Source organism: Pezoporus wallicus, unplaced genomic scaffold (assembly GCF_028554395.1).
Source record: "Pezoporus wallicus isolate ANWC-B61680 ecotype Strahan unplaced genomic scaffold, APGP_CSIRO_Pwel_v1 contig_8732, whole genome shotgun sequence".
In the NCBI taxonomy this organism is placed as follows: Eukaryota; Metazoa; Chordata; class Aves; order Psittaciformes; family Psittacidae; genus Pezoporus; species Pezoporus wallicus.
In genome coordinates, this window is record NW_026639809.1 from 222,839 (window position 1) to 243,189 (window position 20,351).

The 20,351-nt window shown below is 37.9% G+C and overlaps 1 protein-coding gene across 2 annotated transcripts in view; it reads left to right on the forward strand.

Moving 5' to 3' along the window:
* Window positions 1-20,351, forward strand: part of ANAPC10 (anaphase promoting complex subunit 10) — a 103,040-nt gene that overhangs the window by 42,623 nt on the left and 40,066 nt on the right. The window contains exon 5 of one of the 2 annotated variants that reach the window (XM_057416284.1): window positions 7,664-8,233. The exons of the other annotated variant lie outside the window; for it this stretch is intronic. Coding sequence (XP_057272267.1) covers window positions 7,664-7,779 — 116 coding nt within the window. The 3' untranslated portion in view covers window positions 7,780-8,233. Of the gene's footprint in view, window positions 1-7,663; window positions 8,234-20,351 lie in introns of those variants that run through there. 2 annotated transcript variants of the gene reach the window in all.

A 20,351-nucleotide genomic window follows, 5' to 3' on the forward strand; every position in this document is an offset into this window, starting at 1 on the left:
TTTTCTCCTGTATAATAAAACATCTGATAAATATTGAGTTGTATAAGATTAAGGGTAAGATTTAAATAAATGGGATAAAATGGAAGATTTATTTGTTCTAAGGAGTAATGACTTTGCAGTGATTTGATTAATCACTTCAAATAGTAGTAATTTAGGGAGCTTAAAACTTCTTTTGGAAGATCTCATACTAGGACTTTCTGCCTTATGGAACAGAAATTTGATTCAAAGTGTAGGTGAAAAAGCCTTTCTTAAATTTAACCTGGGGTTAATTTTTTCTATAGACACTAAGAAGAGGAAAGTTACTGAGTGACCAGGATATCCAGTAACTCCTGTTGAAATGAATGAGAGTAACTGTGTTTTGATTAAGTCATGTTTGTCTGTCTTCTTAGTACCACAGTGTAAACAAAGGCAGAAGATGGGAGAGGGACAAAAGATATATTTGCTGTTCCTGGTTTCTAAAATGGAGAACAGCAAAACATTTCTGACAGAGCCAAAAGTTGAAGCTGTCTCTCTTTTGTTTTCTCTTTCACTGTGAAGCAGATTTTTAGGTAACAATATTGTTTTAAAGATGAATTTTGCAGCAGTGTAATTTCTGTGTGCAATTCCATTTTAAAGTTTTAACTGTATTTTGGGTTTTGCCATTCTAGTTCAGTCTGGGGGGGAAATACTTTTGCCAACACTGTGTTGCACACCTGAAGCTCTTCAGTTGCTGCCTTGGTGCTTGCTCTTACCTTACCAAAAAGGCATAGCTGACTGTTTAGTGAAAAGAGGGATAACCTTACCTTACATTTTACATGGGATACCTGATGTGATTAATACTAACTTGTGGTATATCTCCAGGATCTGTGTATATGCCATTTTCTGTGCTTCTTTTCGTGTAAATGTAGAATATTGGACTTCTACTGATCTTTTTTTTTTTTTTTTTTTTTAATAGCTACTCTGTACATTAGAATTCAGGTCATTCTTGCCTAGACGTTCAGTTACTTAGACATGAGTGACCTGCTTAAAGCACTGCTTGCTGCCTAATTCTGTGGTTGCCCTCATCTTCACAAATAGGCATACTACTAGACTGGGGTGCTTGGGGTTCTAATTCAAGCTCTAATTGCTGGTAACCCAACATGACTATGAGACTAGGTGTTCACTGAACTGTTATCATGTAGGTAGTTTCCTGAGGATGTAAGCTTAATCTGGCATGAGCAAAGTATGAGAGATGAAGAACTGAAGTGAGCCTTACTTCTGAGACTTGTTTTGTTTCATCTCTGTTAATAAGGGAAGTAATTGAAACATGATTTAGGGATGAGATCTGTTTATGCGCTAGAGAGAGCACCAGATGTCCAGATCGCCAGTACTGATAAGCAAAATTACACAAAATTGTGTGTAACAAGTGTTACACACAAGGCTGAAGGACCATGGAGAGCTACAGGGTGTCGGGAAGACAAATCATTGCTTCACCTAATACAGTGAGGCACATCTCCAGGCAGGAGGCCATTGCCTGGAAAATCCATACTTCTCACAAAGCCATAGCCAGCAATAATTGTAATTGTCTTGAGCCAAGAGTTGCAAGTGAAACAGGTGCTCAGGCAGTTTATACCACCACCTTGTGAGGTCGGGCTAGCTACAGTCAGTGCCACAGTGATAAGGCTGGACCTAGTAATGACAGCTGAATCACGTTATGTTCTATGGAGAAGGGAGAGTTAGAAGCTAGTGTAGTAAACTTCTCAGGAAATCCTAAACAGTTCAGAAATTTTCAACCATAAATGTGTCTTTGTTTCAAACTGTCCAGTGGATTTTCTGTAACTTCTGTTTTCAGGATGGATCAGGATTAGTAACGCAAAAAGTGAGAGTTCATTGCTATTGTCAGGTCTACCTGAAAGAACAATTGCTTGTCATTGCTGTTACAGTGTTTTGGTATGTGAATGAATTATGGAGATAATTTTGGTGGATATTTTTCTTGAATTTACCATCCAGCTCTGCAGCTTAAATGGAATGCATCAGAATTCTTTGAGATCATGGGAGTGACCCCAGACTGACATCAGCACATGCTTCCTACATGGGGGAAATTCAGGTTTGGGGCTCTGGTTATGGCATGCAGTAGAATGCTAATAGAGTCCCAAATTTTGTCATTATATGCAAGTAGTTATTAAGCACTGATGTATGGATTACAGGAATGTTTTGCATTCCTTTGCATGTTTACACAAAAATAGCTGTTTATTATTTAACTATGATGTTATTTTACTTCTTTAATTAAATGCAGTAGGTTTTTGCTGGAGCAGGAGATAATAATCTAAATGCAATTAAAACATTCCTAGAATTAAGAGTATGTACACTGCCCTCCAACGACAGGATTGCTGAGGCTTCCAGGCAAAGGTATTGGGTGGTCTGCTGCTGGTTTGGAATACTTAAGTGCTCTGTTTTAGATCAGAAAGGTGTTAAGGTGCTTTTATAAAACTCCATAAGCCATCATTAAACACTGTTCATTGAAGTAAATTTTAAGTAATCCTTCATGTGACATATTTGCTGTAGTTCCAGGCTGACATTTCAGCACGGTGTTTTATGTCAGCCTAACAATTACCTGTGACAGTTTCTCCGTTTGCACAAAAGAATAAGTATTTGTTGCAGCCAGTCAACAGTATTAATGTGGTTTGGTTTAATGGAAGGGGGGGGGAAACCCAAGTAATGAAAATGATGCTAATACTAGATGCTGCTAGAGGATGTAATCCAGACATAATTACATATGAAATGAGAGTAAGTTTGGGATCACTGAAAGCATTAAATACCTGAACTCTGATCTCACTGAAGTGAATTACCACTGTTAATTATAGTACAGTTAAGCCAATATTTAATACTTTAATTCAAATAAATTAAATGGGATCAGTGACTTCCCAGTTATGTAGATAAAAAAAAAAAAGGCTGACCTGAAGCAGTTTTGAACATTTTTCTCAAATGCTGCTTTCAGTATACAAAACTCTTTTAGGAGTGCATTCCAGACACATGCAGTATAGCAGAGTGTATCATTTGTTGAAATCTTTTAAAATTGGAAGGTAAAAATTACTTGTGCAAGATAAGAGCATCAGAGCTCTGCAACAGTTTATGGCTATAAATTCAGTTGTAGTGCTGAAGATGTCTACCATCATCACACTGTTTACTGGTTATCTTGCCCCATCCTCAGGGAAGCCCAGTGGTGACTTAGATAAGGCAGCTAAGCTAATGGTGTGATTCCACATCCTCTCACCAAGCAAGACAGGCTGACTTACAAACACAATTTATATAAACTATAATTGGCTTTTGAATGAGTTAGGAATTGCTTTCTTGGACAACCTGTTCCAGTGCCTCACCATTCTCACAGTAAAGAATTTCTTCATTGTGTCTAACCTAAATCTCCCTAATTTAACCTAAATCTCCCTTGTTTAAGCTTGAACCCATTGCCCCTTGTTTTATCTCTACAGTCCTTGATGAAGATAAGGAGGATTTAGTATGAAATCCCTGGTTCACATTTTCTGAAGTACTTACTATTGCTGAAGGCAGAGGTTTGCTTGCATCATCCCTTCTATTCCACTGAAGAGTTCGCCCTTTTAAATAAAAACATCTTTGAATTGAAACCAAGTTTAGTTCACTTAGTCCATTTCTCTGGCTTCTGGTGGCAGCCCTAAATGTCTTGTTCTGGAAGTTGTCATCTATGGACCCTGCTTCATCCATTTGCAGTGCTTGTTTCCTCCACAATCTTTACATCAGGCCCAAACTCATCTCCAAGTGTGTATGCTTTCCCACCCTAGCCTTTAGTTATCCCCTCACTCCTATTCTTCCCCAGAGCTCTCATCTGTCTCTGTCCCTTTCCCAGATTCACTGTTACAGCATTTTGTATCCTGTTTAGTCATAACTTTCCTCACCCAATACCTGTTTCCTCAGTTTCCCCCCTGAATTCCCTAATCTTCCCATTTCAGCCATAAATTCAGCCTAAAGCAGATGGCTGGTGTGGGAAGTTTCAGCTAAAAGTGTTGCAATTTGGCTAAGCTTTGAGAAACTCGGAAGAGATTTGTGAGGGAATTAACCCCGGGTAATGTTTCACATTTCACTAAATACTGTCTTCTGGGCAACTTGCTTTGTCACTTTGTGTGGACCTTCCCATCTGGTTTAAAATTTGTTCTCTGCAGCAACTAGCTAAGCTTCAGTAGAGTAGAAGAGCTGTTTTTATTTGGGGTTTATAGAGTCAAAGAGTTTTAAAGATAATTGATCTTGTTCCCTGGGCTAGTTGAAGTAGCTTTCTATAAAAGTATTGTCTGTCAGAGGCATTTTATTGGAAATACCTCAGTTCTTTTACACTTGTTTATAGCTTACACCAGGGATTTGTGCTAGAGTAGCGTTGTCACAGAGCTAGCTCTCTTAGTTTTAACCTACCACTGTCTGTATCACAGTGCTGTGGATCCGCTTCCCTAGCGTGCAGTCTGTGTGGTAATAAAAGCAGCAAAGTACACTCCTGCTGCACAGTTCTCCTTAAGTGCTTATGTGAACCAGACTTATACTCTTGTTTTTCAAGCTCTGTCATTACTAGACTTCTTCTTTCTTCCCTCCTAGCTTTTCACTGGGTTTCAACGCAGGCTTACCTTCATTACAGCAGGCCTTTTTGGGCTAATTGATAATTCTTACAGCCTGATGTATGGCTGTTATTTGCCCAATCTATTAAACTGTTTACAAGCCAGTATCTTCAGTCATGCAAGGTTATCTTTGCTAGAGAGATGTACCAACCATCTTTATTGTCTCAGAGTACAAACCTCATGTACTTTATCTGGCCTTTGAATGCCAGAATTAATGCCACACATCAGAACTATCAGGAGTTCCTGAAGTCTGAACCTCCTAAACCTGAAAGCACTTCTGAAAGGCAAGGAATTACTTGACAAAGACAAATCTGATCACATGGAGCCTTTTTGTGCTCTGGTGGTCCTGAAGCACTCAAACCAAAATGAAAGCAACCCAAGAAAAAAATAAAACAGTCACTTCACCCTGGAAGATAATTAAGGCATGAAAAGTCTTTTCCCATCTATTTCATGTTAGTGCCTATTACCATGTGGAGGGGTGAGTTGTTTTGAGGTAACGCTCGTCTATCCCGATCTCTCCATTGAATGCAATTTCTTGTTTCACATGCCTGTTAAAAAAAGTCTGCTGAAAAGTGAGCGCTGTCAAATAACTGATTAAAATGATGAATACCATGGAGTAAGTAGGGATTAATTTATATTCTGGCCCAGGGTCTCTTTCACTACAAGAATAAGAGGATATTGAGTTATATCAGCAGATGAGAAGTTGAAAATAAATGAAAGAATATTGTTCTCAAAGCTGTATTTAAGCTGTATAGCTTCTGACTGCAGCGTGCTGTAGACATCTAGAGCTTGCATAACTGAACAAATTAATGGGAGAAAAATCCATTGAAGATCATGAAATACAGAAGATAAAGGCCTTAAGTTGTTGGAAATTTCTGTAGTACTGGGTGAAATACCATTACATGCTTGTCCTCTTTCTTACACTCTTCCCTAGGCATTTTCATGCTGACATTGTTCTATGTCAGTTCCTTTTTAGGAACAGGATGGTGTCAAGCCCCTAGGAAGACCAAAGAACTTTTACTTGGAAAAGGAGGAAGCTTGGAGAAACAAACTCACTACAGGGGACGATAAATGTGATCAAAGGAAGGGGTGTCTGCTTCGAAGTATCAAAGATGGAAAAACAAGGAAGTGGAGGGGGGATGCTGTTCAGAGCACCATCCAAAGCACTAGAAAGTACTTGAAAATATCAAAGGACCTGATGGTTACTTCCCAAGGGCTCCTGTTGAGGACAGGCTGTTGAACTAAATGAACCTTGTGTTTTTACTTGACGCTGCCATTTGTACATTCTTCAGCAGGTTAAGGTCTTGAATGCTTGGCTGTTGGCAAAATTTGTTTAGAATGTGATGCCAGCCGAGAGTAGAAACATTGTGATTTGAGAATTAAGCACTGCATTTCTTGAACCCCAAAAAGCAAACTTTTGAGGGAGGAGTATGTTTAAGAAAGGGGTGGGGAGGGAAGATCCTAACAGTTTTCTCGTCACAGTACACTGAGTAAATATTTAGACTGATATATAACCTTCATAGTGTTATGTTGTACAAAATTGCCAAGAGCCTAGTTTGTAGTCTGAATGCTATGCTTGTTTTGAAATTTAAATAATAAACAATTTATATATGTGTATATTTCAGCTTAAAATCACATTTTGGTGGATTTGGCTGTTAATAAAAGCTTATGGTGGAATCAAGCGCTCTCTCCAACCAGGAAAAATATGAACAGGACCACACAAAATGCTTCCACTGTGTCATTTCTTTTACTGCTGTTCCATTAAAATAAACTCTTTGCCATAGAACTACTTGTCATTTCCCGCTTCTCAAAAATATTGTAAGTAGTGTAGTTACTAAAGTATTCCACTTCTAGCTTTGGTATCTACTTGACTATATTTGCAGAAGATCCTTTACGTTCCTTCTTGCCTTTTCTTTTCAACCACATACAGTACTGGATCTTAAATACACTGTATTAAATGCAGGTTTCGGCCAGTGCTGCTCACAACTAAACTGAGGCTAGTCAGTGTCATCTTGGTTTGTCATCAGTGATTCCAGAAGGAAAGTGCGTTTGGTCTTAATGCATGTATTCCAGTGTCCATGTCTACTTCAGCATTTACTGAGATAAATTCTTGACTTGTATCTTCTGCTTACAGCATGCTTTTTCTGTCTCTTGAATTTTATTGCTTACTGAGCTCCACTGAAGCAAAAAGGAAGTCTTTAACTTTATGTAAATTTGTTGAGCTGGATAATTAGCTCATCTCGTTTGTATGTTTGTGCAATCTCTTATAACATGGCCCTGTGTCATTATCATGTCTGTTGGGCTTTCTTAAATCATAAAAGTCATGGGTTTATTCTTATTTAGCTTCCTTGATTCAAAACTACTTTTGTTTTATCTGACAATGGGGTTTCCCCCACTTTTGTACAAAGTATGAGAATAATTCTTTTATGAGTGTTTTCAGTACTCCTGAGGTTTTTCTGTTACTTTCCTAGAGGCAAGTGCATAAGTAAGATTTGTTTAGAAAGCAGAGGAACTGGTTTAGTAGAGAAGTATTTTATGATTTCTGCTTCATATGCACGCATGAAAATTCACAAAATTTCTTTAAATATTGTCTTAAAAATGTAGGTAATGATACCGTCAAATGCCTTAAAATAGTAAAATGCCCATCAAGTAGTGAACTGGAGGTTTAGGGTGAGTTGTTGTCATACTGGGTATATTATTCAGTACCACCAGCTTTGGTATTTCCTTTGGCATTATATAACCTTCAGTGTAGGTAGATGGAATCAGGATGCTCTCCGCAAGGCACAACTGTAGTGTTGTGATTCAGAGATGGTCTCCCAAATGATAAGAATGCATGAGATTGGTGTCATGATAAGGCTACAATTCTATTCTGGTATTAATACACAGTAAAACATTAGAAGTGCTGTTAACATCCTTAAGAAATGTTTTTGGTTTAAGCACGATTCAGCATGCATTTTAGTTTGCAAATTGACTTACTTCACCTTTTTAAATTCCTGGGATCAAAGAGCAGTGCTCACTTGCTCCTGCAGTTGATGAATACTTACAATGTTTTGTTACATTTTTTTGTGCAGTTAGTTTCCAAAACCTCCTCGTTTACAAGGGTGTGAATAGTCTGCATTTACATGCACTGCCAGTAGTGTTCACAAGCTGGCAGGTAGGTAATACTAACTCACAAGGTTGTGCTTGAATGCATCACTTCTGTTATGCTCTTACCCCCTCCACTGTGCCAACAGCTGAGAGAGCTGTGAGTTTTCCCTACACTCACATCTTTCTGGCTCATTGTCAGTCAAGCTATGCCAACTGCACCAGCCAGTAAAAGCATATAGGAAAAATAAATTTGTCATAGGAAAAGTACAGAGAGGTGATTACTTTCATGCAAGACTACACTGAAGGCACTGTTAGGCTGTACTTCATTAATGCAGAAAAACTAGCTTTCAAAATCAGGGGGTTTGTCAGTGATAGTGTCCTTGAGGACACTTCCACTCAAAGAGTTAGGACCAAAATATGGGGTATTTTTAAACTGCTGTAATGTAAACATTTTTAGTAATTCTAAGAGTAGATGAGACAACAATATATCATTGTATTGTATCATTCTCAAAAAATTCTATGCAAATAATGGTAAAGGGATGTGCTAGCTGATACGCAAGAGATTTATGTGATAATTATCTTTGATGAACTGCACTTTCTACAGTGTTTTCTTCATTGTTTCCAAACATTGAATTTTTCAGGTTATTTACATTGTAATATAAAATAATAGAAAGTAAAATAGTTGTGGAAGTGTATCTGTAACTGTTAACCTGAGAAACTTTTGTTTTTTTTTACTCTTCCTTAAACACACATTTACCATTTCCTCTTGTTATTATAGTGAGGGGAAATCAAGCAGGCTCCTTTTTCTGTAGAACTTAATCCCTAAGTACAAATTCAAAATTTGTAAGCTTCAGGACACAAACTTCAGGATTTGTGTGATTATTTTGTGTCTAATTCTTTTGAAGAACTTTGCAGGACCATGCAGAAGGCATTGGGATACTGAATGCTTCAGATTATGCTTAAAGTTGCTTAATCTTGGCATACTAATCTAAATAACAACAGCGTTGCATTTTTTTGTTGCTTATACATGTTGAGCAGAATCTGTCCCATGAAAGTCAGTAGTACAACTGAAATTAACATTAAATAATGCATCCAGTATTTGTCACAGCTCTATTAAAGGACTGTTACAAATGCATCGATTATTTACAGATTAAGGTCAATTTCATCGGTCTGTATTTAATATATTATATTGACATAATATGAGAGACCTAATTTCTAGCCTTCACTCAACACTAACTTCATGTGGCAAAGATGGCTATCGAGTAGAAAGTTGGTTTTATTGCTCTGGAAATAGGAGTACAGATCATAGAATGGCGTCAGATTTTCTGAAGTCAAAATATTCAGAAAGTATAAAATGTGCAGAACATTGCAGGTGTTTAGCTTTGACATTTGTGAACAATCTTGTCAAAATGTGCAGAAACTGTTCTGTACCAAAACCAAATACTATTTTCCATCCTTTCTAGGAGGCATACAATAGTAAGAGCACTTAGGAGCAGTTTTCATGGGAAAAATATTCTCCACATGGCAGAAAACTTAAAAAGTCTGTCTTCTCAATACCTGCTGTCTCCCTGATCCTGTTATAAATTGAGGAAGGGACTATGGTGAGAAACTTTTGAGTAAGACAAGGGATTGGTGCTGGTAAGTTGAACCTTATCAGTTACTTTCCTCACATGAAATGCCTGATCAGTTTTAATCCAACAAGTGGGTCAGTATTACTTGAGTGTGCACAGCACATATGAAGTTCTGTATCACTGAAAGTTACAAATGGGAAATAAGCCAAGAGAAAACTGGAATAATTTCTGCAATACAAAAATATAATTAATTAAAAAAGTAGTATGAAAAGTGATATTAACGTATTTCATGTAAGATACTCTGAAGGCCAGGCTATTACCAGTGTAGTTTATGACAGTCTTTTCTGAGGAGAAGAGGCAATGCTCTTTTGGCTCCATAAGATCGGAAAAGATCAAGTTTCTCTTAATGGCATATCAGTTTCTTTCAGTTGATGAGCTTGTCTCAGTGTGCTTATTGTGCATGGGAGGTGAACCTAAGAATACCAGAAAAAAGCTGTTTTGCTAGATTTCTGATGGCCCTTCAGATATTTTAGTTAAAGCTATTTCTTCATCTGTGATAACTTAGAACTTGGCAGAAATACTTTACAAAGTAGGCATAACAACAGTGGATCAATTTCTCCATCGTTTGGAATAGTTCTGGTGAGCAGAATTCCAAGAGATATATGTACCAGAAAAGCTGCAACAGTTTTTCGCTGGGCTCATCTAAGACCTGTGAAGCCCCAGGAACTTAAGTTATTCCCATATCTATGTGAAAGATCTGGCCTAGATCACAAAGTCAATTTAGAGGCTTAAATGTTATTTAAAAGCCATCCTGTTTCCTAATAGACTTTTTTGATCTCCAGAATGCCCAGTCTGTTATCTAGATTATCAAAAACCCATAGGACCTATGTTTTCACTAGTTCATTTCCTCGGGTTATCTATTGAATTGCCCACATCTGATTTTAATTAGCAATTATAAGTCACAGGTGTGTGCATATGAAAAAGAGAAGAGGCAAATTGTTGTTTGCGCCTCTTTCTGGGTATGGGGAAGAATTGTGTTCTCTTACCTGTGCTGGCTTAAATTAATGTTTCCTTCAAGTGGGTCAGTTTAACATGAAAAATTAGTAAGTTATTTTCCTTCCTTTGCTTTCCTCATTCTTGCATTCTCTCTGACCTGCCACACAAGTGATAGATGTGGATTCAAATCGCTCTGGATCAGAAAGGTTAGTGAGCTCTGGTCTTGTGCATTGGTAGTGGGTGAAGATGAAAGAAGAGGGAATTCCACTGTCCGGTCAAACACCAGGACAGGGTCCCTCTCAAGGAATGCTTCTTCCTGTAGCCCACAGTTAGGTGTTTAAACAAAAATACTGTGTAAGTTTATCCTTTCATATATTATTCAAATTGATCTGGTAGCTGGGAGAGACATAGATAAGTTATTTAGAGTTTAGATGTCTTCAGTAGTGCTTTTAATACCTGGCTTGTTTTATCTCATGATAGCTCTGAAAAATGTTTTCAGAGTTGGGAAGAGATTGGTGTGTTTGAATTGTTCCTCAGGAACAGCCTAGACATCACCACTATGTGTAGCATTTTTCAGGCATTCTTCCCCTTCTCTCTATCCTGTGCTGGAAGTACGCTTACTAACAAGATGTTGCTAAGAGAGAAGGAATAAGCATAAAATGCCCCTTACAGAGTAGTTTTACTGCTTGCAGAGTTTGGGCTATTGCTGCTGGTGGTCTGCATCTTTGTAAGTGAAAAAGTGATTTTTCAAGTTACAAGATGAAAGCTGGAGAGAAAAGAAGTGAATTAACAATAAAGTTTGTGGAAGTTTTCAGTATTCTAAGATAATATCTGTTCATATAAACCACCAGGCTACAAAGGATTTCAGGGTTTTACAAAGCTTCTGCTCAGCTTCCAGCTGGCAAAAATAACCGTATTTTCAGTAGTATGAAAGGTGGTGGTTATGCTGCTTTGCATTGCAGAGTGTTCCATATCCCATGTTGTATCATGTCTCAGAGTAGGTCAGTATGAAATCAAGAGTGAAAGAAACGAAACTTTGAAGGTATTTGTTTTTTCCAGCTCAGTAACTTAATATTTCATCAAGGGCCATCTGGGAACTAATCTGAATATGCTGCAGTGAAGAGAGCAGCCAGGGAGGAACTCTAATGAATTCTCAGTATACATTCCTGACTGCCTTCAAACAGTTTGGCAGCCATAATTTTTTAAAGCATTCCAAGCACTCATCTCTCATTGTCTTTTGTGGTTTGGACGAAGGATCGTTGATTGTTGGACTGGTTTTGAGGTAGTCCCTTGAGTGCAATTGTGGATCCTACCTCACACATTATCATCTACATTTGCATATAATTGAGACATAAGCTTTCTGGCAAACTGCAAAAGTAATGCTGTAGATCTGTTGTTAAATTTTCTAAGAACAAACACAACAGGGATGCCAGCCTAAGATGTAGGTCAAGAATTTGTCCACAAATATTCTTTATTAAATCCAGTGAAATCCTCCAGAGGACGTTAGATATGAGTTAAAGAAAAGACCTGTATCCAAAATTTCTTTACTGTGGGGAGTAAGATAAAATGAGAATCGGATCTTTTTTTCCTCTGCACTTGTTTGTTTGAAATTGAAAGCATTCCAGGTATGTTCTTTTTTCTTTATTATTATTATTTTTATTTTTGACTTTTTTTTTTTTTGGAAAAAAGCATCAAACCGCCCCCAAATCCATGTGTCACTTTTGTAAATAACGTCCATGCATGAGAATACATGTGTGTATTAGGGGTGGGGGTGAGACAGTGAGAAACCACAGAGGCACTTTATACCTAACATTGCTCCTGCAACAGCTAGTAGGGTGAGAGGTGACTTTAGCAATGACTTACATTACATAATACCTCCCATCTCACTGCAGATGTGTGAGTTTGTTTAAATGTTTTATGAGGTTTTTATTACACTGTAATATAGTCCCAACCCCTCTGCAGTTGCCAGTTTGGTCACAAAATATAATAAATTTTCAAATACCTAATGCTTTAGCTATTCAATAATTTTATGACAGGGCCCCCAGTGCAATTATGGTACCTCTGTGTTGCTGAGCTACTTTTGTTTGGGATGTGTAGAATAGCAGCTTTAGTTCTCTGATCCTGTTCTACAAAATCTCTGTGTTCAAGCAGATTTGAGTTCTGTACACTTGAAAAAAATTACTGTTCTCTGTCTCCATTTTTCATGTGCTGTGATACAATAGCAGGCTGTGCAACAGTAACCAGTGCTTTCACACTCCTTTGGGGTTGCCATGCCTAGCTGATTTGTGGTGTAAGTAGCAGTCTCAGCTATGGAATTTTTTCAAGATTCTGAAACAAACTGAATTCATGGAAAGCATCTGTACTGTGTGCTGATATGCTGCTTTGCACCCGTATGATAAAGTTTACATTGGAGGCCACTGAACATTAAACACCAATTCATGAGAGAGCTGAGAACAGGCCAGAGCAGTCTTCACTTTACATTGGAACATTGCTTCTCAGTATCCCATTCCCTCAAAAATTTTATGAATTTTTACAGAAGGGAGGAAATTCAGTTTCTGAAAGAAAAAAAAACCACAACCTTACGCTTTAAAAATATGCTTAATTTATAAGCAGATGGTAATTTTTAACTAAGTATTTCAAAGAATACGAAGGGAAGAGATATATGCGTAAGGAAAGTGGTTCTCTGTTTCCAGTTTCTGCTTCCACTGAGGCAGCTTTCTGCTGGGCTCTGAACATTATATGGAGGGCCGATGGTCAGATCTTGATTCAGAAGGACAGTTTTCCATTTTGAAATCCCTCTCAAAAAGGGTTGGCTCCTGAGATGTAGAAGCAGGCAAAGAGAGATAGAGTATTTCAGCAGAATTTTGCTCCTGAGGAACTTGTGTCACTAAGTGGGAGAGAGACTGCTGGAAAACAACAGCCTTACCATGTGTGAAGCCTCTGAATTCAGGAAGGTGACTGCGTTTACAGAACTGTGAGGAATATGAAAATTCTGTGCTGTTTCTTTGAATGATTACTTTTTTAAGAATGACAGGTAGAAATAGAAACCTTTGGTTTCTGGCATTCAGACCCAAATGCAGTCTCAACATTCTAGATAAAAAAAATACATGTTTTTCCATAGTTATTCTTCAATGGACTTTTCAGCAGATATATGACTGTCTTCCATACTAAACTAAGTTCTGTACATTTCCTTTTAAGACAACTGCTATTAAAAATACGTTGAGAAGATACAATTCAAAATTCCATAGTGAAATTATGTCTGTGAAGTATCCAATCGTCAGAGGCATCTGTCATGTAAAACAAATGGTCTTACTTTGGCCTACAGCTTTCTGGTCTTTGTAAGAATAGGCTACTCAAAGAATTCAGCTGTGTCTCAATATAGCTAAGCTGTATCTTCTATATAAATATCTGCCAATCTGTCTAGAGTTCAGAAATATAAAAGTTGTTTCCTTAACATAGCTCTGTCAGTTTTAAAGTGATTTGTAAATTCCTTAGGTCACCTCAGGAATAATAATAGCTAACATTTAATTTAGACATCACAAAAGGTAGTTTTTTTCCTAGTAGGGACTACTAGAGGGATTAATAGACTGTGCTGACTTCACACAATGAGCCAGTGACTTTAGACTTAGGTCTAGAGATTCTGTATCTTCTGATCTGTAAAAAAATTGCAAAATAAAGAGCCAATCTTTGTTACTGTATGCTATTTTGTGTGTCAGGTATCTCAAACTACACCAGCAATGTCAGATTGGTAGCAGGATGGGATGTTTCAAACAACTGCAAGAGTTAAACTGAAATAAAGCTGCTTTTTCCTCTGGATCAGTGATTGCATGCCTGTGCTCCTCGTGGTGTCAGTAAGATATGAAAGTATTGCCCACACATTTGGAACATTTTATGACTATTTTGTGTATGCATGTGCCAACTAAAGGTATGTTATGAATAATTACCCTTCTGATAACTTACGTGCGCTATATTTCCATTTTTGTTCTGCTTTCCTGTGAGGTGTCTTTGTGTGTGTGTAAATAGTAATTTTCCATTGGTTTGTATCTGGCTGTGTTGATTGAATACCTGCATATTTGTACAGTGCTCTACTTTTGGGGTAAAAGACGGCATATACTTACACTTTTCTAACGTTAGTGGATAAAATACAATGATCCTTACGTGGAAAGGAGTCAGTGAGATGTTCAGTTCAATGGAGAGTGTAACATGATATGAAACACTTTGGTCATTTGCTATTTTTTCCCCCCTCTGGAAATGAAATATTAGAAATATCAATCTAAGCTGAGAAGAAAGAATTTTAACTTAATTTTAGCCAGATGGAAACAGTTTATAAGCAAGGGTGAGGTGGGAGAGATTTTTCTCTACTTAAGGCTTTTGTGACTTGGGTGAAGAGCGAGTGTGCTCCCTACAGGGAAAGCAGCTAACGCCTACATATCTTACTTCCAAGGTGTGAGGATGGAAAGTACTGAAAGAAGGGTGTGAAGGCACAGTCCATACCTCGGGGTGTGTGCTGGTTTCTGAAGAAGATGTGAAGGCAGTGAGATATGCCTGTCCCTAGCTGGTATATAGTTCAATGGGAGTTAACTCCAATTGGCTTAAGGGCTGGGAGAAAGCAAATGAAGTTTTTTTGGCTGATGCTTTGTTTTCTTTTGTGAGGCTTTGTGAAGAACGGAGACTAATTTTGTTAAAAGCTTTCCTCAATTCAGAAAGAGCCAGTCATCTCCTATACTGTTTTCCACCATCTGAATAGGAATCGGGCAAAGGGCCCAGCAGGCACATTCTCTACCTTAACCCAGTGGCGCCTGAAGAAGCCAAGAGTCCTCTTTCAGGCAGTTGCAGTGGGAAAGGACCAGCAGCTACTTAAAAGTGCCCCTTACTCACATCACTGGTACTTTGGGGGCTAGAAGGGAAGTAGTAGAAGGCAGCTGGGAGAGCTGCCAAGTGTCACACTTTTGGCAGCTTTGTCACACATTCCTTCAATTTAGGATTTGGCTCTGCCACAAGGAAGACTTGCAGGTCTCGTCTTGAAGTTTTACTTATTTACCGCTTGGGGCCACTGTGGCACTCTTGAGCAGGAAATGTGGAGCATCTCCTCCCTGTTGGATCCCAGGCAGGGAGGAGCTCTTGGGAGGTAGAAGTTGCAGCAGCATATGGGCAGGACTATTTCCTGTTGCCCTTATTACCTTTGCTTTGCTTCAGGTGACTGAAACAACCTTGAGCATCCCGGGAATGTCCTATCACTCCTCAACTAAGCAGGTTCCCTGACAGCCCTGGTCTAGTGCTGAGTGATCCCATCCTAGTTCTCCATCCGTCTGGGAGCATCTACTCCAGGTGCCAGGACTGTGTAGTTCTTTACCCTTCTTCAGGGTAGAGTGTGCTGACAACAGGATTAAGTATTCAGGCATCAAAAATAGCACTGGGGGCAAACTGAAGACAAGATTATGCAGCATTGTTAAACAGTGAGAGAAAGCCAGGACAGCAGGACAAGTTGAAAAAGTCATGTAATCGCTGTTGAAAATGCACATGTATCTTGAGGTAGTGAACCTCTACGATGCTGGCAAAAACACTTCAGATTTTAGTTTAAAATGTGATTGGAACAGTGTATTAACTCTCTTAGGCAAATGCTTTACTATTAAATTCAATATAGTTAAACTTCTTTTTCTATAGTAGTACCTGAAAGAAAGTACTTTATTTCTGTTTTACTGCATTAGTCTTTCAATCTGTAATTAGGACCATAATTTTCTTGTGCACTTGTATTCGGAATAATGTGGAGTTGAGGCTAAATAACATTCCTTTTTCTGGTTGGATCAGTGCTGGTAAGGTCATTATCTTGTTTTATATAGTTAGAGCAGTACTAAATTGGAATGCTGGGTTTTTTTATACATTTCTCTGTATGTTTCATACAAATTAAAAAGTAACTCAAGAGGCTACATTGACTCTCACTTTTAACACCAATATAAATGTAGCTTCTTTCAGAGAGAACAAGCAGTGGAGATCACTTCTTTGAAGGGGTTAGAGGGAAAGATAAAGTTGCCATTCTCTATTGTTTTAATGGTAGTGAATGACCTGCTTAGCCTGGAGCAAGAAGTCCCTGGGGCATAGACATCCACTGTAAGCAAAACTGACCACAGTGACCCACCGCAGCTCTGCTTCTTGGTTGCAGGAGTGTGGATTAGTATTGGTTTTCAATTTAGACAAGATGTTGTGTGAGTCACCTGCCCCCTGCCCTCCCACCAGTGCTATGAATAATAAACTCAGTGAGAAGTTGAAAGCCAACTGATGTGCTGCCAGGGCACAGCTCTTTCTCCCTGCAGTCCTTTCCCTCTCTGCACTTTGCTGGACATACAGGGCCTGTTGTGGGTGGAGGTGAAACACAGCTGGAAGGGGCTGATTCTAATGGCATTCATAAGTGAAGAAGGAGGTTCTAAATCTGACCCACCCTGGGGAAAAGGGGCTGAGGTCATAGGAGGGCAGAATGCAGAGTACTATTATGATGAAAAAGTGAAAAAAAAAAAATTACATCAAATGTTTGTTTAAGGATCAGGAGTCCTGTCCCAGCCCCTTCGGTTTGCCAAATATTACATGAAGCTACAAAAAACCCAACTCTAACCTCTTACAGCTCTCCCATTAGGTCACATTAAGCTTTGGCAGGGAGGATGGTCCTACTTGGTGGTTTTCTGATTTGTGGTTTGAATTTGGCCAACCTTACTTATTTAAATTTAGTTTACTTTGTAAATGCTCAATGATAGAGTAAAACTCTAGAGTAAACTTGTTCTGGCCAACATTTATTGTGGAAACATTCTGTATTATCAAGAGATCTTTGCAGAACAGCTAACAAATTAAAACAAAGCATTTCAAGTACATATTGAAGTTCTTTTTGTAAATGAAGAAAATGTACTGATGGCTTCAAGCCATCACTTCTGGTGGTTATCCTCTTCTAGCCCTCTGGACTTTTATAAAACTGGTGTCTTTTCATTCTCCCCATGAGGACAGCAGTCCCTTTGGCTGTGGTGCAACCAGGGGAATGAATCAAAATATGTTCTTCTTTTAACGATGTTAACATTTTAACAAGTTTGTCTTTCCTTCCTTTATGAATAACTTGGTGACCCTGTTTGTTCACATGGAGGCCCAGTTTGACTGTTGCCATTAAACCATGAAGAGCTGATTCCAAGTAGGGATTTTCCTAATCTGAAAAAATATTAATTACACTATGTGTAGGTTTTATTTTGTCCACTGGAAATAAAATTTAAAGTGTGGGGAGGATTATCTACTCTTTATGTCTTCTGAATGAAAAAACTGGTTGTTCTATCAGTAATATTTTCTTTATAAAAACACCTTAACAGAAAGAGGAAAAAAAATTCAGTTGCGTTTTTCTTCATGAGACATTTTTGATGTGTTAAAAACAATAGAAATGCTTGGTAGGTGACTACTTGTGGTCGAGTAATAGTCCTGTCCTTTCTATGATCTTGTGACATACAAGATGCATCTTTATAGCTTTTTTTAGTGCGGTTGCCAAGTATAATTGAAATATAATCTCACCATAGATAATTTGTACTACATGGAATGCAAATAGCAAGAGCTGTGAAGCACTTGAAGAAGCCTTGCTTATGAACCTCCTACTTTCTAACTCTTGCAACTTGGGAATGTTGAAAATTTCACTTAGATGAAAAACATGCAAAGAAACCATTTGAAGTGTTTGTAATACTTTTTTTTTTTTTTTCCAGAACTTCAGGATTTGTGAACTTTCTTGATTTGTGGGGTAAAAATGGCACATTGCTTTTCTCTTTGAAAAGAAGTTTTGCAACAGCTTTAAAGATAAGTGACAGTAGGGCATAGGGACTACTAACCTAATTATGATTTTAAGTATAAGTTTTATTTCAGAAATATCTCTTAAATTGTTTTAAGGAAAATGCCTGCAGTTTTGATTCAGCAATTACAATTATCTCCTGCCAAACTTTATGGTTTTATTCTGTGTATGTATCTTGTGTAGACCAGCTTTTCCATCATTTCGTATATGAATTTAGGCTCTGTGTTTAGCTGTCTGACAGCCCTGTAATCTGGGGATTATACAGAACAGGTTCAATACACATAGCAGTGTTTGTACAATGCTCCCATATTTGGCACTTAGCAAGGTTAATCACTGCTTTTTGGCAGGATAATTAACCAAATACCATGCTCACTGATACCTCAGCAGAATTTCTTCTTGTCCTGGAGTTAGCTTGTTGAAACAAGTTAAATGTTCTTATACATCAACTGTAGTGCTGTCAGCAGTGTAGGTTTCAAATATATTATGAAAGTCATTTAAAGAAATATAATCTCTGGGGTTTTTTATGCCCATGGAGTCTTTGAACTCTTGGCTGACTTTTCACAAATGCTGGCAACTAGAGCAATAACTTTACTGATATGGTTGATTATCTGCTAGTTACAGTTAAAACACCGATCTGTTCTACAGGAGTCACTATCGCACCAGCTAGTGATGGCCTGACTGGAGATGAAGAGTAACCTAGAGATGAAAAATTCCTGTATTCTCTGAAACTCTTAGAACATTCTGTTCTTCTTAACACTTTTTTCTCTTGATAGTGCGTTTCCTGTGATAGTAAAACCACCTTTAAATACAAAGCCATATTGTGATAGCTGTTACTGACACTGCAGTTCAGAGTTGGAGACAAGTTTTTACAAGATGAGTCAGTAGCATTTGTATTGTTGAGAAGATGTTGAATTATTAAAAAATTGCAAAGCTGAATATTGTTGCAGGGCAAGTTTTCCAGAGCTATTCATATGCTGTACAAATTGGCTGCCGTATCACAACATTATTTCCATTTGTTTTTTAAATATCAGGATAAATTTGGCTATAAAAAGGCCTGTGCAAAATCTCAATAATTTTTTGGATGGAAAGTGCCTGTCTTGTTCATTAACAGTAATCTTCTATTTTTGTTTATGATTTTGCATTTATGAGCTTGTAGGGTTGCTTTCAGAAGTGACAGAAGAGGTGGTACATGATGTTTCTTATTGCAGGTCAGTCTGTAAATACATCAGTTTGTTATTAGTGATGCTTACTAGCTTGCCAGAGGTTCGGATTAAATACTCAATCACCATTATACTAAAGCTGAGAAGAGTCATTACTTCCAGTTATATGAATGAGTAAAACTGAAGAATCTAAATGGAGGTTGTTTGGGTCAATACTGGGTCAGTACTGGTGACTGCTCCCAAAACCTGCTACAAAATAAGTATCTTGTCAATCTGCTTATATTTGGTGTGGTTTTGGCATAGAAAGCTGTATACTTGATTCCCTCAAAAATTTAAATAGAAATCAAATAGGGAATTATACAGTTTTTCCTCACAAATCAGACTACTCCATTTGCAGTATTACACTGTATTTTGTTTTCTCAACAAGCTTCTATAACAATAGCATTTATACTCATGTTGGCTTTTATTGTGCACTGGCCAGATTTATTAGACACTCTTGCTTTACTGAATATAGGCTGGCTGATCTCAGAAACAACTAGCACAGTATAATGGCGGTATCCGTAATTTAGATTTATTGTCACTCCTCATCTGTGGTACTCCGCTGTTATGGAGAACGTGTTATGCTACTTCTTTGCCTGCTCCCTTAAAATTCTCTATAGCTAACCTTTGATATTGGTTGATAGGCACGTAAGAAATGTGTTATAGGAGTAAATCTGACCAATAGAAGTTTGCAATGCTAGAGCTCCCTTTTCATATTTGATTCCAGGTCGCTTCACAATATTCAAGTTATATTCATATAAACATGTAGTCTGTGTATTTAATTTCATGATGCTGAACACGGTATAAATCATTCACTGAAAGACGCTAAAAGAAGTCTCCCTAAATTATAATTAATGTAAAACATATGAAATAACAACAACTAGTTGAACTGGTTGAATAATGTTGAATTTGGGAAAAAGGACTTGAAGAGTTCACAAAAAAAAAGCCACTTATTCAAGTAGATGCCAAATTTTTGCTTTGGTGTAAGATAGGCACAGAAGTATTAAAGCCTTTGTATGGATACGTTGCTGTGATGATGTACGTCCATGATTTTAGGATTATCATAAGAAGTCCTGATTTGTTTACACTGGAGCACTTTCAG